This window comes from Lemur catta, chromosome 12 (genome assembly GCF_020740605.2).
Source record: "Lemur catta isolate mLemCat1 chromosome 12, mLemCat1.pri, whole genome shotgun sequence".
Classification (NCBI taxonomy): domain Eukaryota; kingdom Metazoa; phylum Chordata; class Mammalia; order Primates; family Lemuridae; genus Lemur; species Lemur catta.
Window position 1 is genome coordinate 22,800,233 of NC_059139.1, and position 24,592 is coordinate 22,824,824.

Below are 24,592 nucleotides of genomic sequence, written 5' to 3' on the forward strand. Positions count from 1 at the left end.
ATCACATTTCTACACAACACTAAAGAAGGTGGGTTTTGTCCTTCTTATACCACTTTAAGGCTCCGTACCCACTGGTCTGTGACAACACGCAGCCCTCTCTGTGCTGTCCTTGGCTTCATGTCTCCTTCAGCTTCCTGGCCCCACGCAGCCACCTGGACACCACGCCCAGCAGCTTCACACAAAGCCACACGGTGCCCAGAGTGAGTCCCAGCAGGAACAGGAAGACATCCAGCAGGTACTGCTCATGCCAGGGCTGCTGGAAGGCATAGGGCTTGAGGTGTGCGGCGCCCCCTGTCTGCAGGATGTGGTCGATCCAGCCCACCAGCCTCTGGGCAGGGGTCAGGGGGTGGGAGCGTCTGATGACACTGGCGGCCACTGCTGCAGACTTGTACCTGTTGACAGAGATGGGGTGGGGCCGTTACTGATGTGACCTAACAGGATTTAAACGTGTGATCCTTTTCTATTTGATGCACTAAAGACTGTATTTCAAGGTCAATTTGTTGGCCTGATTCCCAATGGTCTAGCTGGGTCCTCTTAAAAAGTTCAAAAATGATACCTACATGCAAAAATCCATGCTTAATGCTGAAAGTGTCAAACTATATAAAGGCGAATCAGTCTGTAAGGCCTAGTCCCTACTCCAAGGGAGCTTATAGGAAAATTATATGCTGTAATTATTATATGTACAAGGGCTGTCCAGAAAGTATCCAGCCATGTAATATGAAGAATTATGAAAATTATGGCTGGATACTTTCTGGACAGCCCTCGTACACATGGAACACCTACCTTGTGCCAGTGTCTAGACTGGGTGAAAAATGTCACTCTGGGGACTGCCAGGCCCAGGACAATGACTGCACTTTCCTGCACCATAAAAGGATAATATTGCCCAGGGCTGACTTCCTAGACTGCTGTCTGCATATTTGCACCACAGGCTTAGTACTATCCAATGCTTGATTGAATTCTTTGCTGTCACTGTCTTGAAATTCTTAAACTTTACAACAAGAAACCCTATATTTTCATTTTACACCAGGTCCCACAAACTATCAAGCTGGCCCTGGGGATGTACAGTGTCTGGGAACCATCCCAGCCCAGAATGACTTATTCCCAAAGGCCAGTGGATCATGGCCATTTGGGGTCTAAGACTTCAAAAATCCAATGAAAGCTACAAACCTCTACTTTAGTAAATGAATATCCACAACACATGACACTGCAAATATTGCAGCTACTCTAGGGTTATCTGACACCTCCAACTTAACAACTATTCTAGGGCTAAGAACCATGAGCTATGTGGTTCCTTACCAATCATTGAACTGTAAGTGCTTCAGTCTCTCCTAAGCCTTGACGATTATGCCCTTTGAAGTTTAATTAGATACTTAGTCCTACTTAGTTATAAGAAAGAGAGTATGTATTTATCTCTTCAAATAATGTCATTGTGTTGGATGAGCATTTAGTTACCTAGAGGTCACTGGGACCATTCTATAGCTCACTTGACCAAAACACATTAGCTCAAAACTCATTACTTTGTGGCAGACCCTGTGCTAGGCACTGGGAACATAGTGGAAAACAAGAGAACACGCTGCTATATTCATGAAGATCAACAATTCCCTTCTCTCTAGTGCGGGGGGACAGATAATAAATGAAACATAAAAAAATGAGGTAACTGTAGCCCCTATGAAGTGTTACAGAGGAAATAATATAGTTGGGGTGGGTGGGAGAAGAGGCCACCTAGGACATTCTGGGATGAAATCTACGAACGAATGAGTTGGAGATGAGACCTAATGTAATTAAGAAGCCTCTCTGAGAAGAGCAGAGGAGTGCCAGAGAGCAGCATAAACAAAAATCCAAGAGAAGGAAGACTGTGCAGCATTTGGAAAACAGAAAGGCAACATTCTGCCTCAGCTGAATTCCACTAGAAGAACTGCAAACATAAGAGCTCTCACACAGCCCCTGTGTATGTAGTTTGGGTGCCCCAAACACAAAAAGTAAAAAATTAATCTAGCCATATAACTTAAATTGCTCTAGTCTTGCTCTCAGAGGACACAGGTCACCTCTTACCATCACACACATATTATCCCATGCCCAGGAAAATACAGTTTGCATTGAAAAACAGGCCCACACAACATCCTTAGTGTTTATGCCTTCACTTACCCAAAGGGAGCACACCCCCGACAGCGGCATACCTCTTGTCTTCTATGACTTGTTCCATCTTAAGAGCCAATGTCTCTGCTTTCAGCTCCTTTAACTTAATAGAGACACCAAACTTTCTGGCTTCTACTCGGACCATGTTTTCTGGCTGGTCTCCAAAAACAGGGATGCCCACCATGGGCACCCCATGCTGGATGGCCTCCATGATGCTGTTCTGCCCACCATGAGTGACAAACAGACGGATGCTGGAGTGAGCTGTTGCAAAGCAGAAGAGGGTGCAACATTCAGGATGAAAAGTTTCAGAACACCAGGTAAAGCAGGGAGGACATTAGAAAATGCCAAGGGGACATAGAGGTGTGTGTTGGAGCCATTGTATAGAATGACGTCGCTTGGGGCACATCCAAGAAAGCAGTTCCAAGGTGCTGGATTCCAAGCCATGCTGTGTATAGGGCCTTCTCCAAGCCTGGGTAAGACTGAGAACTCGGGAAGTTCTACAGAGAAGAGGGCTAAGCAAAGCACATACCCCTTTCCATCCATCAATCCTTCCTTCTCCCTGTCCTCCCTGTGCCTCCCTTTGCTTCTCTCATCTCTATTCTCTCTCGTGTGTTTCTTCCTCTGTGTCTACCTCCTCTGTTTGTCTGTCCTGAGCTCTTTGTTATTTACTGACAACTAATTTCCTTTTCTTTCACTCCTGATTCATTCTTTGCCATCACAATTCATGAGTCGCTGGACTGGTATGATAGACTCCATTATGTGAGAATCCCCTTGAAAGCCAAGACCACACCTTACACCTCAGTATTTCCAGTTCCTATCCCTCCCTCCCAACAGTGTTTGGAGTTAACTAAAATGATTGTTGTCATGAGCAGTCCATCTCACCCAGAGTCACTCAACTGCAAAACGTATCAGAATCTCCTTGCCTGTTCATGGAAATGAGAATCCTGGGCTCCAGAATTAAAGAAATTAAAGAGTTAAAGAAATAAGTTTGCAGAAGTGGAGCCAGGAATACGTTTCTTAAATATTTCAGGTATTTGGAGCCATATGTTGGTTATGAGAGTTTACTCTACTGAGTGCTGGGGAGGGGGGTGTCTCTAACAAGCAGGGCCGGGAGCACAGAAAACCTGCTGGAAGTGAAGGAACTCTCTAGACGACACAACTTGGTAAAACAAATCACAAGCTGTGAAGTTGCTAAGCTTGGCACAAAGCTATGTTAGCACATCCTAAAATCATCAGTGGCATCAAGGTTGTTGTGAAGGTTGAGCTGCTCAGATGCTTTCTGGATTCAGACAATGTGCCTCTGTGTGGGTGTGTTTGTGTAACAACATGTGGTTGAACTGCTGCTCACAAAGCCACTTAACAGAGTGGCAGTGCCCCCCCCCCCCCCCGATTTATATGCTCAGAGTTCACAGGTTGTGTTGCATTTTGTGTGACTTGGTCCAAGACTAAATGCAGTAGGGTTGAGGGGACGTGACAGGAATATCACTACTGGCTACACACATCAGGCCTGGGATAGAAAAGAAGGAATGTTGGACATTTTGGCCTCTCATCCTACAGGAAAAATAGCCTGATTCCTCAAGACCTCCAGCTGGCGGCTCCTTCCTGCCCTCTGGATCCTTACCTTTGCCTATGGGCAGCTCCTTCTCTGGCTGGGACAAATGCCCAGCTAGAGGTCAGAGCCCTGAAGAGCCCCAAAGACAGGACAATGGAACGAGAGGAGCAGGTCTGGGCAGCCCTTACCCAGGAGGTCACTCTGAGGAATCCAGTCCACGAGTTTCACATTTGCAGCCACCTTGACATCTTTGGGCCAGTGGGAATGCTTACACTTCCATATCATCCCTTGGCGGAGGTGGCCAAAGGCACTGTTCATCTCCTTAAGGATTTCCTGGAAGCTAGTGATGTCCACCATGGATCCCATAGTCACAAGGACAAAACCAGAGTCCCCAAACCTCGCAATGAAGTTCTCCAAGTCCTGGAGAGAGATAACCAAGCAAAGGACACAGCACAGTTGCTTGTGAAAGCCTCAGCGGCAGCAGAACACAAATCAGACTATTCACTGACACAGGCTCATTATAATCAGTGCCTCTCATAGGTGCCTTGATATCACCCTCCTGAAACAGTTATCATGGCCCCTGGGACAGCTCAGCACCCCTGCACTGTCCACTCTTGTCCACTGTGTGTGTGAGAACAGCTCTCTTCTTTCAAATCCTGACCCCAGCTTCTGGGCTGTTCCTCTTCCTCCATCCATTGTGTGTTCAATGAGTCACAGTCATCTGAGAGATGTCCAAGGCCAGACCAGAGGTGGTGGCCTGGGAGAACTCAGTTGTGGGTCAGAGTCCAGCATGGGGAGTGGGCTTCTGGAGGCCGGAATGCAGAAACTGGGAGAACATCACTGTCATCAGCAGAAATGGAGGCACAATGGGGTAAGGCTCCCCCAACCCACACAAAGTGTGGATCCTACGTTCCATGATATTCTCGGCCACCGATCTTCGTACATACTTCATCCTCTACCACAGTGCCTCACCCACAGGACTGCAAATGATAACCACATGGGAAGGCTTGTACAAAGCAGCCATGCCCAGCCCCAATAGCACACCTGAACAGCTTATGTCTTAATGTCTCCCAGGCAGTTCTCAAGGAAGGCTGGTGTCTAATGTCTTCACTGTGGCTTTAACACAGTTTTGTCAGTTCCTACTTCCAAATATGTCCTCGACCCTCATTGTCTCTGCACTTCTGCAGCTCCCCTAAGCTCCCAACTCCTCACCATATAAGGTGGTCGGGCCCTTAATGGATTCTACACAGCCCACTACTATCTGATTTACCATATCAAAGGACAACTTTAAAATAGCCTCGCTACCCTCTCTATAACTACAAAAGCAACCTAACACCGTTGTATAAAAATTGGAAAAGGAAGAGAAGAAAATTTTTTTTAAAAAAGCAAGTCTGTCTCACCTTCACTGCCATTATTACCTTCATAACAATTCCCTCCCTTTACTCTATGGCCAAGGCCTGCCCCAACTTCCTGACAGCTAAAGCCTCCACTCAGTGCCCTTTGGCTTTATTCGTGCAATAGTCCATCCAGCCAGACAGTCCAGGGGACACAGAGACATGGCCATCCCACTTCCACCTCCTCACGTGGACCCTGCTCCCCCATCCTGGGTTCCTCCCTCCCAGCTTCATTCCTTAAAGCTCCTGCCACCAACGAGAAGACCGTCTCTTCCATGGATCACCCCCAGCTTCTCCTGCTCACTCAGTGTGAGGTCAGGGAGGAGGGCTGGACACCTTGGTGACCTCAAGGCCCAGGCCAAGTCCAGCCCCTCAGGGCCTCTCAAATGCATGGTGCTGGGAAGGTCACCTATGTCACCTGTGCCTCCCTCTTTATTTATTTATAAATTTAGAGAGGATCACACCTGGAAGAGCAGAATGTTGTACATGATAACTGCTGCAAAGTGGCAACCCAGTGCTGACAGGCAATGGGCAGCTAACTAATCCTAGCTGTCCTCCCTTCTAGAACATTCTACAGCAGTGGTTCCAAGTCCAAGCTGATTATCCAGTGGTTCCAAGTCCAAGCTGATTATCCAAATCCCCAAAGTACAAATTACAGCGGCCTGGGCCCACCTCAGACAAACCAGATCACAAGGTCTAGGTGGAGACTGGAGCCAGGGCTCTACAGGCAGGGGACACTGGGATGACACCTGCCTTTCTGGCTGTCAGTCAGTCCTACACAGTCCCACCCCACTTACTCCCTGTAACACGCCACTGTCAGTAAGTAACTCATTTCTCTGCATATCATTGCATGCAATTGGCACTAACTACAAATTTATTGTACACATGGCTATGCAAAATGCAACTGAAAATAGTAACTGTCATAAAGTGCTTATCACACCCAGCCCAGGACTAGGGTGAGGCAAGAGAGCAGCCAGAGGAGCCCACAGGAGGAGGCCTCAATCTGAGGACCATGCAGGGCCCAGCACTGCACTTGCACAGCCCTGAAGGTGAGACCCTCCTCACACAGCAGGCCCTAGGTGCCTCCCTCGCCGGCTCTACTTCAGTCTCAGGATCCCGCTGGCACAGGGCAGCTACCAACCATGTGCTAAAGGCCTTGGCATGAAATCCAAATTAGTGCTAAGGGTTTACTTACTTCTGGTACTGGCTTAGTGGGTTTGGCCATTAAGCCTCCAACATAAACAGTGTTGGGAAGTAGGGGCCGGGCAAAATCAAAGGCAAAGTCAGAGTTAACAAACCACAGCTCTGCTTTCAGTAGGAGATCAGACAAGACTGGCCTTGAGCCTTCTGGGAAATGCTCCTTGATGGTGTTGTCAAATGTAGACTGAAGTTGCCATTGCTTCCTTGAGAAAGTAAAGAAAGTGAGAAAGTTCTTCACTCGGCCCCAGAAGTCCATGTGGTCAGTTAACAAGGAACTGTATACTGGAACATAAGACAAGGGGCTTGGGAGCCCAAAGTCCACATTGGCAAATGAGGCAGTAAGAACGGACACAAATGGCTTGCCAAGCTTCTCAGCAATCAGGAAATGGCAGTAGTCAAAACTGTCAACAATCACCAGGTCAAAGTTCTCATTTTGTAAGGAATCCATGATATCCCTTCTGCTTAGCAAATGACTGCACTGAAATCCCAGTTGTTCCATGAACTTTAAAAAGTTTTCATATATTGCTCTGTGAGAAAGATAATAAATGATAAATATTCATGGGAGGTGTTAAATTCACAACACATAAAAGAATCTTGAGATACAAAGACGATATCTGGGAGAACCAAGAGCATGTCTAGCAGTAGCCCACACATTCAACCAGTTTCCCACAAACACACTCGGCCATGGTCAATGTGGTTCAAATGTTTCTGCTCCCTAGAGTGCACCCTTCTCCCCTCTGCTTTCCACCCAGACCCAAATCCCACCCACCATCATTGCCAGTTCAAGGTCCTTCTGTTCTGGGAGCCGCCTCTGACTGTAGCAGATCTCACAGTTCTGTGTCTCCTTGATAAATTCTGTCGTGCTCTGTTTAACCCTCCTTTATATACTGACTTTTTATGAGTGATTGTCTTGTTTGCCCACCTAGACTTGTAGGTAATTTGATAGACTTTATCAATATTGATGATATATGCTAATCTTTTTATCATTGTGTGTTTGTGTATGAGACATTGCCTCACCCAAGAAACACTGATCATATTGGAACCAAAAATCTTAGCAAAAATGAAAATTTCACCTTTCTATGCCTAGGAGTTAAGCAATGGAAAAAAAACAAAAACTAAAGACAACCTGATGTTGAGACACATTATTAGCCTTTCCACTTCAATGTGGGCTGGAGTAGTCAGAGAAGAAAATACCAAAGCTTTACTGACATTCAGTATGCTATTATTTAGTATATTATTATTTAGTATGCTATTATTTAGTATGCTTTGAGGGACCTTTTTTCTTGCAATGCTTTCACCTCATTGCCTGCAAAGGATATGATCCTGTCTTCCAGCATGCTAAGGAAATCAACGAGGATGCCCAGGCCAGAGCCCACAGGTGCCAGGCTCTAGATATGAGGGGCCCATTGGCTGCTTTGAGGACTGAGAGAACCAATACCCTGGCACACCTGTAACCTGTACATCACTGCACCTTGTCCTTCAGTTAGGGATTGCCCTGAGGCTGAGAACTTATTAGGTATATGCAGAGCCCTGCCTAACCTTAAGACCAGCTTCAAGTCAAACAATGAAAGTGCTGGCTGAAATTATCCTGGTTTGTGCATTTTTAAAGTGTTACATAACAAAGGAATGATTGCCAGATATTTTGGATAATCTCAGTAATTCATAAAAATTTTTAGAATATAGTTTGTTAATTATATTTAAAAATAAGCTAGTAAATTTAAAAAAATGGAATGAATGCATAATTTCTCATACCTGTTTCTAAAAATACTAAACTGAGGGAGAAGAGACAAGGCATACACTTAAAATCTATAACTCACTGTGAAAGATGATATAGGCTAAGTGTCCAATGGATGGGTTAGAGCAGACATATGGAGGAGGGAATGTGGTCTCCCAGTCTGAGTGAGGAAAAAGGCTTTATGGAAAAATTCAGATTTGAACATCACCTTTATTACTGATTAGAATTTGCAAGGAAAGAAGAGGGGTAAGGCCACTGTAATTAACCAAGATAGGCATGAATTTCTCTCTTTCCTCTTTTATTTCTAAGATTAAAATGTTATCTGTTCCTTTCCATTCTAGACGAAGCAAAAGCAGTCAGTTTCATGTCTCATTTTATACCAGGTTGGTTGCTTTATAGAAGACCTTGGCATGGGCAAATCTTCAACTTCTGAAAAAGCAATATTCATAAGTCTTCCCTTTATTTTTAAATATGTATGAGAAGAAGGGAGGAAAAGAAGAGAAAAAAAGTGACTCTGGTTTCCCCATTGATGATGAGACGTTAAGGGGCATATCCTTGTCTCTGTGTTGGGGAAATTATAGACAAAGTTTATAGGTGAAGTGTAGGAAAGAAGTCCCAGAAGGAACAACCTTTCACTTTGTGCAGAAATATATTCATGCTCTTAGCATAAGGACAGTACATAGTAAGGAGGAATTTCCAGTGACTGTACCAAATCTACCCACCTATCATCTAGCTGTTCCTCTATACATCCATCCATCTATCCACCCATCCGTTTCTCTTTTCTTCATTCCAGATTTCCATGTATCCATCCATTCATTTCTATGATTAAAATAGTGACTCACTGGTGCAAAGAATAAAAAACTACCTGCCATTGAAAGCTTCTTCTATAAAGAAATTGAAATGCTTATTAAGTTCTTTTTGATGATCTTCGGGCAGAAGCCAACTCATAACTTGGTATGATTTTTCCTCCTCTTTAAAATCTAAGAGAATAGAAATGGGTTAAAAAAGAACTATGCCCACAACATGGCAGCATTATCATAACAATATCAAAATTTGTTTATTCCAATGATTTTATATTTATTTGAATGTTTGCTTTCTGAAGTGCAGTTAACTTTTGTTGCTTTCTCATTCATTCAGTCTTATACTGATGACATTTATTGAGACCCTTACAATGACTGCTGATTGTTTTTTCAATTTAAAGTTACGGCAAGTCCCATTTAAAGCTTTCTTTAAAGGTACAGCTATTTGTCTCATTTTGTAGGTAAGAAAACAAAGGCTAATTTAGTTTAAGATCATCTGTCAAAACTGCACACAAAGAAAGTGACAGAGTTTGGGTTTAAATACAGTATAGGTCTGTTTGATTCCAGAGCCTTTGCTATTTCTGTTTTAGAAAAAAGTTGATTTTTATTATTTAAAGTGATACATACAGATAATTTTTAATTCAATGGAAAAATACTAACAGGCTTAATTAAAATACCAGTCTCCTGCATCACTGCTTACCAGCTTGGCTCCTTCCCCATTACCCATGTGTAATAAAAAGTCTGACTTCATTTTGGATTTTGGACCCTGGACAGGCTTCAAGCCCCATCTTCCTGTCCCCTATTGTGCCTCAGCTGGGCAAAATGGTAAGAAACCCCACACAATACATGCTCCCTCTTTTAGCCTGGTTGGAGTTTCAAACCATGCAAGTCAAGCCAATGGCAGGGAACCCTCATGCCATCCCAACCCCTTCACACAAAGAAAACTCAAGCCAGTCATCCCTCCCTTCTGTGTAAAGCCATTTTTCAGATTCACTTAGAAGCTTGTCCTGCTCTTCCAAAAAAGCCTCATTCTATAAGTAATAAACCTTTCATACCCTCTTAATTCACATGTGCTTTTAGCTGATGACATACAAATCAAATTTTGTATAGGGGTTGGGGGTAGATTAAGGCACAGTCTCACACATAAAAGCCCCCATATCCAATCTAAGAGAATCGACAGACTGTATTCAAGTAGCTACTACAAATACTTTGCACTCATAAATTTTGCTATTATGATCTCTTCTGTGCCTGTTTCAGCAGGCTGTCAGCCACAGCTTGTCTTCACTAGGAAGGAGCACAGTACACCTGTAACGGGCTGCCCATGGGGTACTTCAACAGCCCCATTGCCCAGTCTATGCCAGCAAGATCCTGCATTAAGCTTTCTCCAGGAATACAGATATGACCTTACATTAAAGATGTCCTTCTCTGTGGAGATTCATTTGACACACTTATTCAAGATATAAAAACATTCACAGAGGAGTTCAAAAAAGGATAAGGCATTGCCCCCCGACAAAGAAGAAGTCTTCATACCTCAGTTAAGTCCCAAGGAATTATGTGATTAGTCGGAAGCCTGTCATCCCTGGCACTATCTTAGAAACAACTGTGGAGCCTCTCTGGACCCACAATGTTAAAAGCCCAAGACTTTTTCGGGCTTTTTGCATTCTAAAGACAACAAATTCCTCATTTATTAATTTTACTTAAGCCCATTCATGCTTATTACTTGATAATCAGCCCATATAACAGGGCCCCTATAGGAATAGGGCCCCTATAACAAAAGGCTCTAGGATCTATACAAATTGTAATAAAACAGGCTCTTCCCTTAGGGCCCCCAAGGACACCTTCACTATAAAGGCTTTTCCAACCTTCTCTTATGCCTCACAGAGTCTGCTTGACCACCTATCATGGCTGTATTAGGTTCTATTGCTGCTGTAACAAATTACTACAAACTTAGTGGCTTCACAACACAAATGTATTATCTTACAGTTCTGGAGGCCAAAAGTCTCCAAAATGAGTCTCATTAGAAGAAAAACTCATGTGGAGGGCTGAAGGCTCTAGGAGGCAATCCATTTTCTTGCTTTTTCAGCTGCTAAAGCCTGTCTGCATCGCTGACTCATGGCCCCATTCCAGTGGGCAATTTTATTACTCTAATTTTTTTCTTTCATCATTAGTTCTTTTATGACTCTCCTACCCTCTTCTTTTCTCTTCTTCTTCTTCTTCTTCTTCCTTTTTTTTTTTTTTTTCCTTTTTTGAGACAGTGTCTCCCTCCGTTGCCAGGGGCTAGAGTGCAGTGACATCATCACAGCTCACTACAACCTCAAATTCCTGGGCTCAAGCAATCCTCCTCCCTCAGCTTCCTGGAGTAGTTGGGACTACAGGCGCATGCCATGCCCAGCTAATTTTTCTATTTTTTTGTAGAGACAAGGTCTTGCATTCTTGCTCAGGCTAGTCTTCAACTACTGACATCAAGCAATCTTCTCACCTCCCTAAAGTCCTGGGATTACAGGTGTGAGCCATCATGCCCAGCCAACTCTTCTTTTCCTTATAAGAACTTCTGATATTATGTTGGACCCATCGGGATAATTCAGGATAATCTTTCTATCTCAAAGGCCTTATGTTACTCATATCTGCAAAGCTCCCTTTCCCATGTAAGATAGCATATTCTAGGTTCTAGGGATTAGGATGTGGATATCTTTGAAGGGACAGTATGCGCCTACCACAGTCTGCTTAATGGACCCCAAAACATTCATGCAGATTGCACATGGATTGACAATGCATTCATCCCATCCCAACATCCCCCAAAGTATCAAGTGATTAAATCAATTCAGAGTGCAAGATCTCATCTAAGTCTCATCACCTCAAAGTCTCAAATCATATCACCTGAATAATTTAAATAAGGTATAGGTTAGAGTCTGGGTGGGTTCTATCCAGGAGCAAAATTGTTCCCCATCTGTGAATCTATGAAAGTAGGAAAATAGTTATCTGCTCCCCAAAACCAATAGTGGAATAGGCATAGGATACTAGTGATAGACATTATCATTTAAATAGGGACAAAATAGAAGGGGAAAAATGAGTCACCAGTCCCAAGATATTTTGATACCAGCTGGGCAAAGAAAATTAGGTTTTAATGACCAAGAATAATCCTCCGGGCTACAGTTCAGCCCTCTGGGGTTGAAGCTCTGCCCTCTGAGCTCACGGCTTTACCCTCAGAATTACCCTTCCTTTTCCCTGAAGGCTAGCATGTGTTTGCAGCTGAGTAGTTTATCAATCTATCTCCTACTTGTAGGATTTTGGAAGTCCAACAGCTTTCTTCCCAGACATCCTCTCTCTCTATTCTTTTCAGTCCAAATTGGCAGTGGTTTTCCTGGCATAAAATTCTCAGGTACATTGTGATTCTCCTGTGTATGTCATGAGACTTCATTTCACTAGATAAGAGGCTGGCACACAGATCCTTTCTAGATAATTTCATCTCTATTTTTCCTTCTGCCACTATGGGTGAAGGGATCCACGAGTCATACACCTAATTGCAGGATAAGTCACTGAGTGGCCTTGGACTGACCCTGTTCCTGCCTCCCCTTTCTCACTTAAAGTTCTCAAGAATAACTGTAGAATGTGCTGGGAACACAACATCTTGAGATAGGAAGGAACTGGCTTGAATAGCCCATGCTCTTTCCAGTCCCCACTAAAACAGGTTGTTTTTCATCTTTAGCCCAGTGTGTCAGGTTTCTCCAGAGTATAAAACCCAGGGTGGGCTGCTTTTCACAGGACTTCATCTGCAGTGCACGTGGGGCATGCACACTTTTGACTGCATTTGACCCAGGCAGCTTTCTGAGCCTCGGGGGACCAGCTGCCAATGAATCCTGGGCTTCTGTTGTCCCTTGCTGCCTGTTTGTAGGGAAGAAATCCACCTCTTGTACCTTGTATAGAGTGTGTTCTGTCTTCCCAAACTCAAATGAGTTTGTAACCAGTACACAGTGAACATGCATCACACTAATCTCTTCAATGAGCCTCTGTGTGACTCAATACTCTGACCTTTTAATCCTTCAGAGACATTAGCAAAAGGTGGTCCAGCCACACAATTGGCTTTTTCTACAAGAGAAAAGGACACACAGGTTTCCTGACATTGACACCTCTAGTTTTAGAATCTTTTATAATCCTAACTGGCTGAGAATGTCCCAAAACACGAAGTCCTGGTTCCGTTTTGCCTAATAGTTCTTTCCTCAATTTCTCCCTTTCTTCTCACATTTTACTACACATAGCAAGAAGACTTCAATATCTATATTTCCACCACAGTGTGCGTATGGTGATTTACATAGCCTCTAAGACAATGCAGATTTTCTGTACCATGTTCCTTTCTTCCTGAGTCATCACTAGCAGAGTTCTCAGCACATATCCACGAACAGTCTGTTCAGGGCACTCCAGGCTTTCTCTGTTAACGCCCCTCCCCATTCTTAGAGCCACTGCCAATAACGCACTTGTGCTTCCCAATATTGGTTGAAGCAGTCATACATGTGAGTTTCAGAAACTTTTGCTTCTTCAGTGCCTATAATGTTATTTATATTTTAAAGTCATAAATAAGTAAACAGCATAAGAAAGCATACCCATACAAGGAGTTAATAAATCACTCAAATGCTTCAATACACCAAATTGGGCATCTGTCAGAAATAACCCAATCATGTCTTTTCTTTATTTGCAGACCTTTACTGAAGCTCTGCTGATGAAGTGAACAATGAAAATGCTGTTTCAAAGCTTCAGAGACATCTCTGATGAGGAACTACTAAAAGAAACTCTAGACTCCTAAACCTATGATAAAATGGAAGAAACTCCATGAATTACTTCAATTGTTTATAGATTTTGGTGTGTGTATATTTGTTAAAGGGCAGCAAGCCTGTAGCTTTCATTCATTCCTCCAAGTCCATTGGAACTGCCACAATTAATTTTTAATCTAAAATTTTAATCTAATTTAAATTTTTTATTTAACTTATTTCAAGTTTTGAAACTAAGATATAATTATATTAAAAATCAATATGCTACAACTATTTAATCAGCTGTCCAGTCAAGGGAGATACACAGAGATATAATTAATGATCACTGAAGAATGGGATATCTATTACAGAAGCTGATTAAAATGGCTTTAAGCAGGGGCTCAAACAAAATTTGTGTATCACTGGTCATAGCAGCATTATTCATGATAGTCAAAAAGTGGAAACAAACCAAATGTCCATCAGTGGATGAATGGATAAACAAAATGTGCTATATACGTCGTCTAAACCACAAGGGGGTTTCAGTCTAGATCTAGTTGCTTGTCTCACAGGGATCCAATTATTGATTCAAAGAGTCTAGACAAGGGACAGAGGAATTTTTACTATGACAGATGTCTTGCTTCAGAATCTCAAATCTTTTGTCTTGCAGAACATCCACCATTTCTGGGAAATAACTCAAAAGGTCATGTAGTTAGCTAAGAGAGAGGATTACAAAAAGACATATAGAAGTTATTGAAATTTGTTGAATAGGGGGGCCAATTAAATATACATACAATGGAATATTTTCTTATTCAGCCTTAGAAAGGAAAGAAATTCTGACACATGCTACAACGTGAATGAACCTTGAAGACAATATGCTGAGTGAAGCAAGGCAGACACAAGAGGACAAATATTGCAGCATCCCACTTATACACAGTATGCTGAAGAGTCAAATAATAGAGAAATAAAGCAGAACAATGGTCCCCAGGGGCTGGGGCAGTAGGTAATGGGGAGTTACTGTTTAGTGTGTAAAGTTCCGGTTTATGATGATGAAAAAGTTCTGGAGATGGATGGTGGTGAGTGTTGTACAACAATGTGAATGTCCTTAAAGTTACTAAAATGTATGCTTAAAAATGGTTAAAACGGTAGGTTATATGTTATGTACATTTTACTACAACAAAAATATGAAAATTAAATGAAAAAAATGTTAAGGAAAAGATTTGTTTTGAAAGTCTGAACACTAACAAAGCCTGAGGTGACCCTCACAGTTTTATTTTAATAATATCTCAGAATTTTATTTCTCAAAATTGCTTGCTTTTGGATTTTTTTTAAATTAAGGCCTGAGCAACATTTCTATACTGAGCAATACAGAGTCTCAAGCCCTAAACCCACCCAACTGTGTTATTAACCTGTCACGTGACCTTGAACAAATCTAAGTTCTCTGGGCTTGTTTCCCTGCCAGTCAATAGAGAAGAGGTGACAAGATTTATGAGCTTCATCTTAGCTAAAATTCTTTAGATTTGACAACTCACTTAAGAATTTCTGACATCACTATGCACATATTCATGGACAGCCATTTATTTTTCAAGAATACAAGATCCTCCCAATGACAGATTCTATTTTAGTTGCATAAATAAGGGGCTCCCTAGGAAACCTTCCTTAAATTTCAGACATCAAAAAAAAGGGGAAAGAGCAATTTAGGACATATAAAAAGAAAAGTAATCCTTACATATGAGAAATGTTAAATATGGCCAGATACTTCATTCAGTATATTTCTAAGCCATGTTATAAAGTAGCATTTATTAAAACAGTTTGTGGATGGTTGCTTAGGATGGTGTAGAATTCAAGTTAGAAAAATATAAGAGTATGCAGTTTCGATTCCTGGTAGACAGCGCTTAAGAAGCTTTCCAACAGTTTACATGCAAACACATGTACATACACCTTTTTCATGCTTTCAATCAAATTGCATTTTAAAAAACATTTTGCTAAGCCTTTCTATGCAGAAGGCATTTTGCTCTTTGCCTTGAGTAGTAGAAATCAAGAATTAGTGAGAAAAGATACCTGATATAAAAGAATCTCCTCTCTGGTGGAGCATGGTGACATTATGACTATGATCTTGAAGAATCTGAGACACCCGGTCCATCAGTAGATAATGGCTTCCACCTAGGAACAATGCACAACTTCAATTCTGTAATGATGAGAATACGGAGTCTAAAGTAGGTACAATGATAAGTCAAGGAGAGGAAGGGTAAGGAAACGGGAAGTTGAGAGTGAGTAGAGGCAGATGCGTTTTCTCAGTCTCTCCATCTCCCTATGGGCAAACCCCAACCCCTGCACCCAGATCATGGCTATCCAAATCCTTAACCTGTGGCAATCCTCAATCAAAGATTGTCACTTGTGACTCATAGTCTCCATTTCAGTGTGATGAGCTTCTCTGAGCTTAGGCCTTAAAGAGTTCCTCATCCTGAAGGGTAGGCTGCATTTTAACCAAGCCCATATGGAGACAGCCTGTCCAAAAGAAACATTAATAGCTACACTGATAGAATTATAGGCATGGCGTTATGCATATCAATGTGAAAAGTCCCTAACAGACAGTCAATCAGAGCTTTTCCCTGAGATACTTCTTTTTCAAAATGTATGCTACTGTAGAACATTGAAATACCGGAGTTAAAAGATGAAGGATTTGAAGCCTGGCATGGTGGCTCATGCCTGTAATCCTAGCACTCAGGGAGGCAGAGGTGGGAGGATCACTTGAGGTCAGGAGTTCGAGACCAGCCTCAGCAAGAGCAAGACCCTGTCTCTACAAAAAATAGAAAGAAACTAGCTGGACAACTAAAATAGAAAAAATTAGCTGGGTATGGTGGTGTACACCTATAGTCTCAGCTACTTGGGAGGCTGAGGCAGGAGGATGGCTTGAGCCCAGGAGTTTGAGGTTTCTGTGAGCTAGGCTGATGCCACAGCACTTTAGCCCAGGCAACAGAGAAAGACTTTGCCTCAAAAAATAAAAATTAAAAAAAAAAATGAAGGATTTGAAGCCACCAGTTAGAGCCAAAATTATTGAGATTCAAATGTATTTAGAAGGAAATTATTCAATTTGGACCTAAACTATACTCAACTTACAGTTTAGAAATTTAAGGATAACTGTAGAGCACATGAAATGGGCATGCTGGATCCTAGTTGCACAAGAGACTAAGTAATCACTGATTCTAGGAAAACCTCACCATCCTAGGGAAAGAGAAACTTGATCCTTCAAAAGAGATACAACTTCTGTGACTTCAATGTCTTCTCTTAGACTATGTTCCAGCACAGAGCCTTTGCTTGAATCTAAGTTCTCAACAGCAAAGAAAGGCAGCTCAAAACAGAAGTTAATGAATGATGCCAAGAAATTGGGGATGCGGTTGAAAGGGGAGGAAAGCTAGAAAAACAGTGTGCAGCTCTGGGCATGACTCAGCTTTCCATATACAGACTGGTGTATTCTGAAGCAACAAGGAATACGTGAAGTCCAAATCCCCTATGCTTCTTGCTCACATCGTAGCTCCATGTCAGGACAGGGAGCTGGGAAGGAGATATCCCTACAGAAACAGCATGCATGGTGGGTCTTGGGAAGCCAGGTGGCATTATGGGGCAAAGGCTGGGATTATAGCACCTAGGGAACTACACCAACTCCCTTTGGAGTCTGAGTAAGGGGAACAGTTTGCACTCAAGAAGTAAGGAAGCTCTTTTGCTTCATTGCTACTAGGAATCAGAAAGAAAAAAATAGGTTTCAAAAGGACTTACACAGTCTCTTAAACAGTGATACTTGAAAATCACCACTGAAAAGGGCTTCTGAGTAGAAGCTGTGGTGAGGATGGTCTTGGGGAAAGAAACCCTGAGTCAATTCCTCACATGCCATCAGGGAGGGTGGGTGAGCTCCTGCAAAAGGCAACCCACTCCCCTGACCCTCAGGTACCCTCTCAGGAAATCAAAGTAGGGGCCAAACTCTATGAGGTAATGATGGTTCCTTCCAGATCTATGATCCCCTTTTGAAATGAAGTCTTGAGTAAGTCCATCCTGGGATGACCCATTTATCCACATACGTGTTTCTTTTAATCTTCTATTCCCTTTGAAACAAAAGTAAAGGAAATAAAACTGAGGTTGTAAAATGCAGAACTCACTGTCCCATGAGTCCTTCAAAAACTTTCAGCAGCACAAGTGAAAGGAAAGAGGCTCCAAAACATCCAAACGACGTGGATCCTCCCACAGCCCTGGGCAGTTCTGCTGGTTTTCGCTGGATGGAAACACTACACTGTCCTTCCTGTCACGAAATACTTTCCCTGCTTCATCTTTACGCCAGGTGAAGATTAGAAAATGTGCAGTGCTGCCCCAGAGCTCCTTCGCTGGTCTCCAAGAGCCTGAAAATGCTTAACATAGTTTCTGCTGAAAGCTACTGTGCACCCATGTCCCCTGGAGTTTAGGGTGAGCCTCTGAAAGTCCCATTGAGCCCTGCAGAAGGCAGCCCAGGGGCCCATGCTCTGGGATGGATCTCAAACCTCTGGCACTAGCCCTGCACAATGGGGAGCACATCCTGACTAGGAAGAGAGAGGCAAGGATTTTGTGATTTTTCTGCAAAACTATCTTGTCCACCTCAGCTGTAGAGGCCCCTCTCTGCCCCACAATCATGTCATCTTCTCTCTCCTACAGCCTGCTACACAAGTGCACGCTGGAAAACTATATGGATGACCCTCTGATCAAGCTCTCTTAGTCTGAGCCCTGGACGCAAGGATAACTGTGCCACATGCCATGCCTCTCCGGATTTTCCAGCCAAGCACTCACCCATTGTAGATACTGTCAGGATTTTGGCAGCCTCTGAGAGCAGGATCCCAGGGAGAAAGAAGCCCACTAGAAGCAGCACCCACTGCCCAGCCATGCTCTCTGTTGCAGAAGCCACGGAGCCCAGCCTGGACTGCACACCCTGGGCCCGGCTAAGGGACCCTGTGTGCCTCAGTGCACCAAAGGCACTCACTGTGAGCTTGGGAAGAGGTAGGAGACCGCCAGTCTTCTGTCATCTCCTTTTGCAGTTCTGCTCCTCCTCCCTGCGTGCTGCTCCATTGGACAATCTGCTTCCCAAACCAGCAGCTGTCAGTAGGAGGGGTTGATAAGCTAATCCTTAACCCTACTCTGTCCATGTAATCACAGCCCTCCCTGCCCAGAATATACTGTGAGCTAGGAATGGTAGGGACACTGATGACAACTCCACTCTGAAGTGACCCGCCTGGTGCTCTACCTCCTTTCTAACTGGCTATTCCATTACTTCGTACTGCCATCCTCACACCCCGTTTCTTCAAGTACCTGCTTAAAATCTCAAGTTTGTGTCCCAAGTTCAACACATCTGTGGAATTGAATCCCGAAAGCAAATCACTCTACCACCCTTGAAGTGTCTCTCTGAAGACAACTTTAGAAGGTAAGATTCATCAAGAGGGACTAGTGTTCTGACTCTGGAAACCCAGGTCTTTCCCTGGAGGACTGAACTTCTAAAGCCAAGACTATACATGTGCTTTACATATGCTGTCCTGAACTCCTGGTGCTCTGCCTCTCTGCCAGCTGCCTCATAATTACCTCATACTACCAACCTGATGCCCCATTTCCCCAGGGACCTGCTTAAAACTTTTAGAGGCTGTCTCAAGTTCAAGACTTCCCTAGAATGGGATGCCCAAGGAGATCACTCTGCCACCCCTGGATTCTCTCTCTCTTAGGGCATCTTTAGAAAGTGACATTCATGAAGGGGAACTACTGGACTCTGGAAATTGAAGTCTTTACCTGGAAGATTGAAATTCTAAAGGCAAGACTATAATTCTGAATGAGCATCATAAAATAGGATGGAATCTTTCCATAAATTCCTGGAGCACAAGCTGAGGACAGTTTGTCATGGCACACCCTTGTACTGTTGGCCTGGGGAGGGCAGGGATCATTATGCCCAGGAGTCACATTGTTACTCCCTATCCTCAAACCAACACTGGCCTTAGGAAAGGCTTTCAGGGCAACTCTAAACAGGCAGAGAAATGCTTCAGTGGATCGTGTCTACAGGGTGAGTGGGCCATTGAATTCTGAACTATTACTATTTTCAGATTGCCAAATTAATTTGCTCATATTTAAATTTAAATGTAAAGCATTACATTCTTATTCCTTTGTGCATCCCTAGCATAACCACACCCATGGTGGAAAGGGAGGATGGTGGGGAGAGAGAGACAGGAGGGGAAAGGTTTACCAGGCATCACAAGGCTCCAGACCATCTACTATTCTTGCACTTTTCATAATGCTTTTGCAAAATAAGGGATTTGTTATCAAGCAACAAGGTTTTCATTTATTCAAGAATTATATTGCTAGGGAGTCATGCCAGGCATTGTTCTACTGGGCAGACAGATTTTAAACACATCACAGATAATATGTTAATGGAAAAAGCTACAAAATCAAACAAGGAAAGAGATAGGAAGGGCCAGGTACCAGAAGTGCCAACACTTTAGATAGTATGACGCAAAGACACTCTAAAATATTATAGGAGCATCAGAGATGTTTGAACATAAAATTTCATAACACTCAGTAGTTACTATTGCTTTGTAGAAGAGTTATATGCCAGTGTGATTACACAAGAAGAAATTCCTTCTCTCTTAAGGTGCATTCTAAAACATTTACAGATGAACATTTACGATGTCTGGGATTTTCTCAAAATAATTTGGTGGGGGGAAGCAAGCTCAGAATTGGGTGTAAATATAAAGAAAAGAGAACTTGGCAGCAAGCTAAGCGTTGGGCATGAGGCAGTTCTACTTTTATAAATGTTTGAAATTTTTCATTAAAATGTTTTTACAACTTTCCCACTATGATTTCATTTTTCCTCCTTATGGCAAGTTTTGTGTACAGTCTTAAAGACCACATTGTTAGATGCATACACATTTACAAATATAGTTTCAGGTACCTTATCTTCCCAGTGAAACAGTTAATTTTCATTATGAAACATCATTTTTATCTCTAATAAAGCTTTTCACCCAAAGTTTATTTTGTATGATATTATTACTGCTTAGTTTTTATTTTTCATTAGTATTGCATGACATATCTTCTCCTATCCTTTTGTATGCAACTCTCCTGTATCCTAATATTTTAGATGTGTCTTTTGACACAGCAATTAGTTTCATATTTTTAATCAAGTCTGTCAAACTTTTATTTGAACACATACATATACATACAATATACATATTAAATATATATGTGTTTAATGTATGTATTAAATACATATACATAAGTATTTAAGGTATGTAGTAAATACATATACATAAGTATTTAATGTACATATGTACACTGTTTGTACACTGTATGTATTAAATACATACATTGTATATATTTAAATCTATCATGTTTCCATTTCTCCCACTTATTCTATGTTTCTGTTCCTCTACTTTAGGATTCCTTTGGAAACCTGGATATTTCAGGCCACTAAACACACTTCATCTAACTTCTGTGTGGGGCGTCTGTCTCACTGGACTCAGACAAACTGGCAACCAGCGCACAGGGAACCTGCTTCACAACCTGATTTCTCTGGACTCACTAGCTCTCCACAAAGCCTTCTAATAGGAGTTCAGGAGATAGTTCTCTTACAATCGGGTATTTATTTTTTTATTTCTGGGAAGCTATCAGTTATATGAGTTTAATTTTAATTTTCTCTTCTTGTTGATCTTTATAATGCATACAGCATCTAACTACATGCAGATTGTGGCAGCCCCAGAAGGAGAAAGTCCCTCTGACATGCTCCATTTCCTCCGTCCTGACACCTACCTCAGCACTTTCCAAACCTGAATGCCAGCCAAAAGGGAGGAGAGTTAGCAAACACAGGGGTAGGCTTGGTTAAAACACACCATGCATGGTTGCTCAGGTGAATTCTAGCCCCTATCAGTAAGTCTGAAGTCCCCATTCTTCTGTACATAATAAGACATTTTGACATGGATACATATCTCCCACTCATTAAAACAAAATGTTTTGTACAGAGGACCGCAGAGCCACACTGACTCCAAAGAGAATTAATTTGGAAATCACATTTCTATATAACCATAAATAGCGAGGCTTTCATCATTTTTATACCACCTAAGGCTTAGTTCCCACTGGTTGGTGATAACATTCAGCCCTTTCTGTGCTAGCCTTGGTTCCACAGCCTTGGTTCCATGATTCCTTCCCTCTTCTGATCTACACAGGAATCAAGGGCTGGGGCTCCATCACTGAAATCACCTGGTCCCTCTGCCTATCTACGGGTCCCCATCACACCCAGAAAGTCTTTGAGCCCAACTCAGTGCCTTGTGCTTCCTCAGGCCCAGCCAGAGACTGTAACCAAGAAACAGAAGTTTGCATTCCCCTCATGTCCGCGATTGCTTGCTGCTTTGGTGTATAAACATAGGCCAAGACAAAAACATCAGAAGATTGTTCATTCTGGAGCATTGTTTGGCCATTTTCCATGTTCTTCAGACACTACAGGTTAGATTACCCCACAGCCACTCCCAGATCCCTTTGTCCTTGTCACCTGCCAATGCAGACACTTTCCAGCTTCCCTACAGCCTTGAGAGCCAGATGACAGAAGTCTGGGCAATTAGGACAGAAATCTCTTGGCCAGTGGGGCAGTGTAGGTTGCAGGGGAAACATTTTGTGAAAATTTTTCCTTTCCTGGAAATCTGGAAACCCACAGCTCCCTGCCTGATCAGCCAACAAGGAGCTATCTGTGGGCACCAGAGGCAGGTTGCAAATGTGAAGCTCTCCAAGGGTGTGCCCGACCCTGCATGCAGGGCTTCCTGAGCACTGAGTGTGCAGGAGCAGCAAAGACAAGGGAAAATTTGGACAGATATTCCCTGACAAGTTCTGGGGGCAGGAGTGGGGCAAGAGGCTGAGATCTAGACATGGAGGCTGAGATGGTCAGGCTTAATGATGCACAAAGTGGTATGAGAAGGAAAGTGGGCCTGAAGGCTGAAAATATGAGGGTCAATGGTTCAAGTCACTCAGAGATAGAATCACAGCACAGCCCTTGCTGACTGGTGAATACAGACCATAAGTGCTTGGAAAAGATTCTGCTAACAGGACAAAGCTCATGAGGAGGAATTTGCAGCAAAATAGCAAGTGGATGTGATGTGGAGAACAGGGTTGCCAGAACTGGGGGAAGCCCCCAAGAGATGGGGATGCTGCCACCAAACACACCCATCTCCCAGGGCTGCACTCGGCCTCATGTCTCCTTCAGCTTCCTGGCCCCACGCAGCCACCTGGACACCACACCCAGCAGCTTCACACAAAGCCACACGGTGCCCAGAGTGAGTCCCAGCAGAAACAGGAAGACATCCAGCAGGTACTGCTCATGCCAGGGCTGCTGGAAGGCATAGGGCTTGAGGTGTGCGGCGCCCCCTGTCTGCAGGATGTGGTCGATCCAGCCCACCAGCCTCTGGGCAGGGGTCAGGGGGTGGGAGCGTCTGATGACACTGGCGGCCACTGCTGCAGACTTGTACCTGTTGGCAGAGATGGGGGGTACCGTGACTGATGTGACCTCACAGGATTTAAACTTGTGATCCTTTTCTATCTGATGCACTAAAGACTGTGATTAAGGAAAATTTGTTGGCCTGACTCTGCAATAATCTCTCTGGGTCTCTTTGAAAAGTTTAATAATGACACATACATGCAAAAAATCCATGCTTAATTCTGAAAGTGCCAAACTATATAAAAGTGACTCAATCTGTAAGGAATAGTCCCTACTACAAGGAGGCTTATGATATACCACAGGAAAATTATATGATGTAATTACTATTATATGTATCAGGGAGCACCTACTGTGTGCCAGTGTCTAAACTGCATGAAAACTGCCACTCTGGGGAGTGCCAGGCCCAGGACAATGACTACACATTCCTTCACCAATAAAGGGTCATGTTGGCCAGCGCTGAATTCCTGGACTGCTGTCTGCATATTTGCACCACAAGCTTAGTACTATCCAGTGCTTGATTGAATTATGTGCTGTCACCATCTTGAAATTCTTAAAATTTACAACAAGAAACCCTACATTTCCATTTTATACCAGGCCCCACAAATTATGGATCCAGCCCTGGGGACCATGTCTGGGGGGAAATCTGACTCCTCTGACTCCTTCCCAGAGGACAGTAAATCCATGGCCAGTTAGGGTCTAGTTCTTTAAAAACGCAACCAACAAAAGCTACAAACCTGTTCTTCAGGAAATGAACATCCACAACACATGACATTGCAAATATATACAATTCTTCTGCAGTTATCTGACACCTGCAACTTAACTGTTCTAGGGCTAAGAACCGTGAGCTATGTGGTTGCTTAGCAGTGATTCAGCTGGAAGTGCTTGAGTGTCTCCTATATTCAAGGCCATAAGTTAAGCCAAGAGGATCATTCCCTTGAAACTTTAATTACTTATTTACTCCTTCTGAGTAATATAAAAAAGAAAATGTACATTTCTATCTTCACAAGAGGTCACTGTGCTGGATGGGCTGTTAGTTACCTGGAGGTCACTGGGACCTTTCTATACCTCACTTGACCAAAACTCATTAGCTCAAAACTCATTATTTTGTGGCAGGGCCTGTGCTAGGCACTGGGAACATACTGGAAAACAAGAGAACACACTGTTACAATCATGGGGATTGATATTCTCTTCCCTCTAGTGTGGGGGGATGGATAATAAGTAAAACATAAACAAGTCAGGTAACTGCAGCCCCCAGGATGTCTTAAGGAGGAAATGACATAGTTCGGTGGGAGGGAGAAGAGCCCAACCAGGATGGTCTGGGATGAAATATATGAACAAACATGTTTGAAATGAGACTGAATGTTATGAAGGAGCCTCTCTGAGAAGAGAGTGTTAGCAGCATGAACAAAATCCCAAGAGGAGGAAGTCTGTGGAGCATCTGGAGAACAGAAAGGCAACATCCTGCCTCAGCTGAATTCCACTAGAGGAACTGCAAACATAAGAACTCTCAAGGCCCTGTGTACGTAGTTTGGGTGCCCAAACACAAAAGGTAGAAAATTAT

At 43.0% G+C, this 24,592-nt stretch overlaps 2 protein-coding genes across 2 annotated transcripts in view; both read right to left on the minus strand.

Moving 5' to 3' along the window:
* LOC123648254 (UDP-glucuronosyltransferase 3A2-like) lies at nucleotides 1-22,828 on the minus strand. Its single transcript, XM_045565962.1, has 7 exons — nucleotides 22,761-22,828; nucleotides 15,618-15,719; nucleotides 8,883-8,997; nucleotides 6,278-6,809; nucleotides 3,877-4,108; nucleotides 2,178-2,397; nucleotides 1-392 (listed from the first exon to the last, which is right to left on the minus strand). The coding sequence occupies exons 1-7, from the start codon at nucleotides 22,762-22,764 to the stop codon at nucleotides 116-118; spliced, it is 1,482 nt and encodes a 493-aa protein (XP_045421918.1). The 5' UTR covers nucleotides 22,765-22,828; the 3' UTR covers nucleotides 1-115.
* LOC123648253 (UDP-glucuronosyltransferase 3A2-like) overlaps nucleotides 19,876-24,592 on the minus strand; it is a 23,140-nt gene continuing 18,423 nt past the window's right edge. Inside the window, exon 7 of the mRNA XM_045565961.1 lies at nucleotides 19,876-23,062. Coding sequence (XP_045421917.1) covers nucleotides 22,786-23,062 — 277 coding nt within the window. The 3' untranslated portion in view covers nucleotides 19,876-22,785. The remainder of the gene's footprint in view (nucleotides 23,063-24,592) is intronic.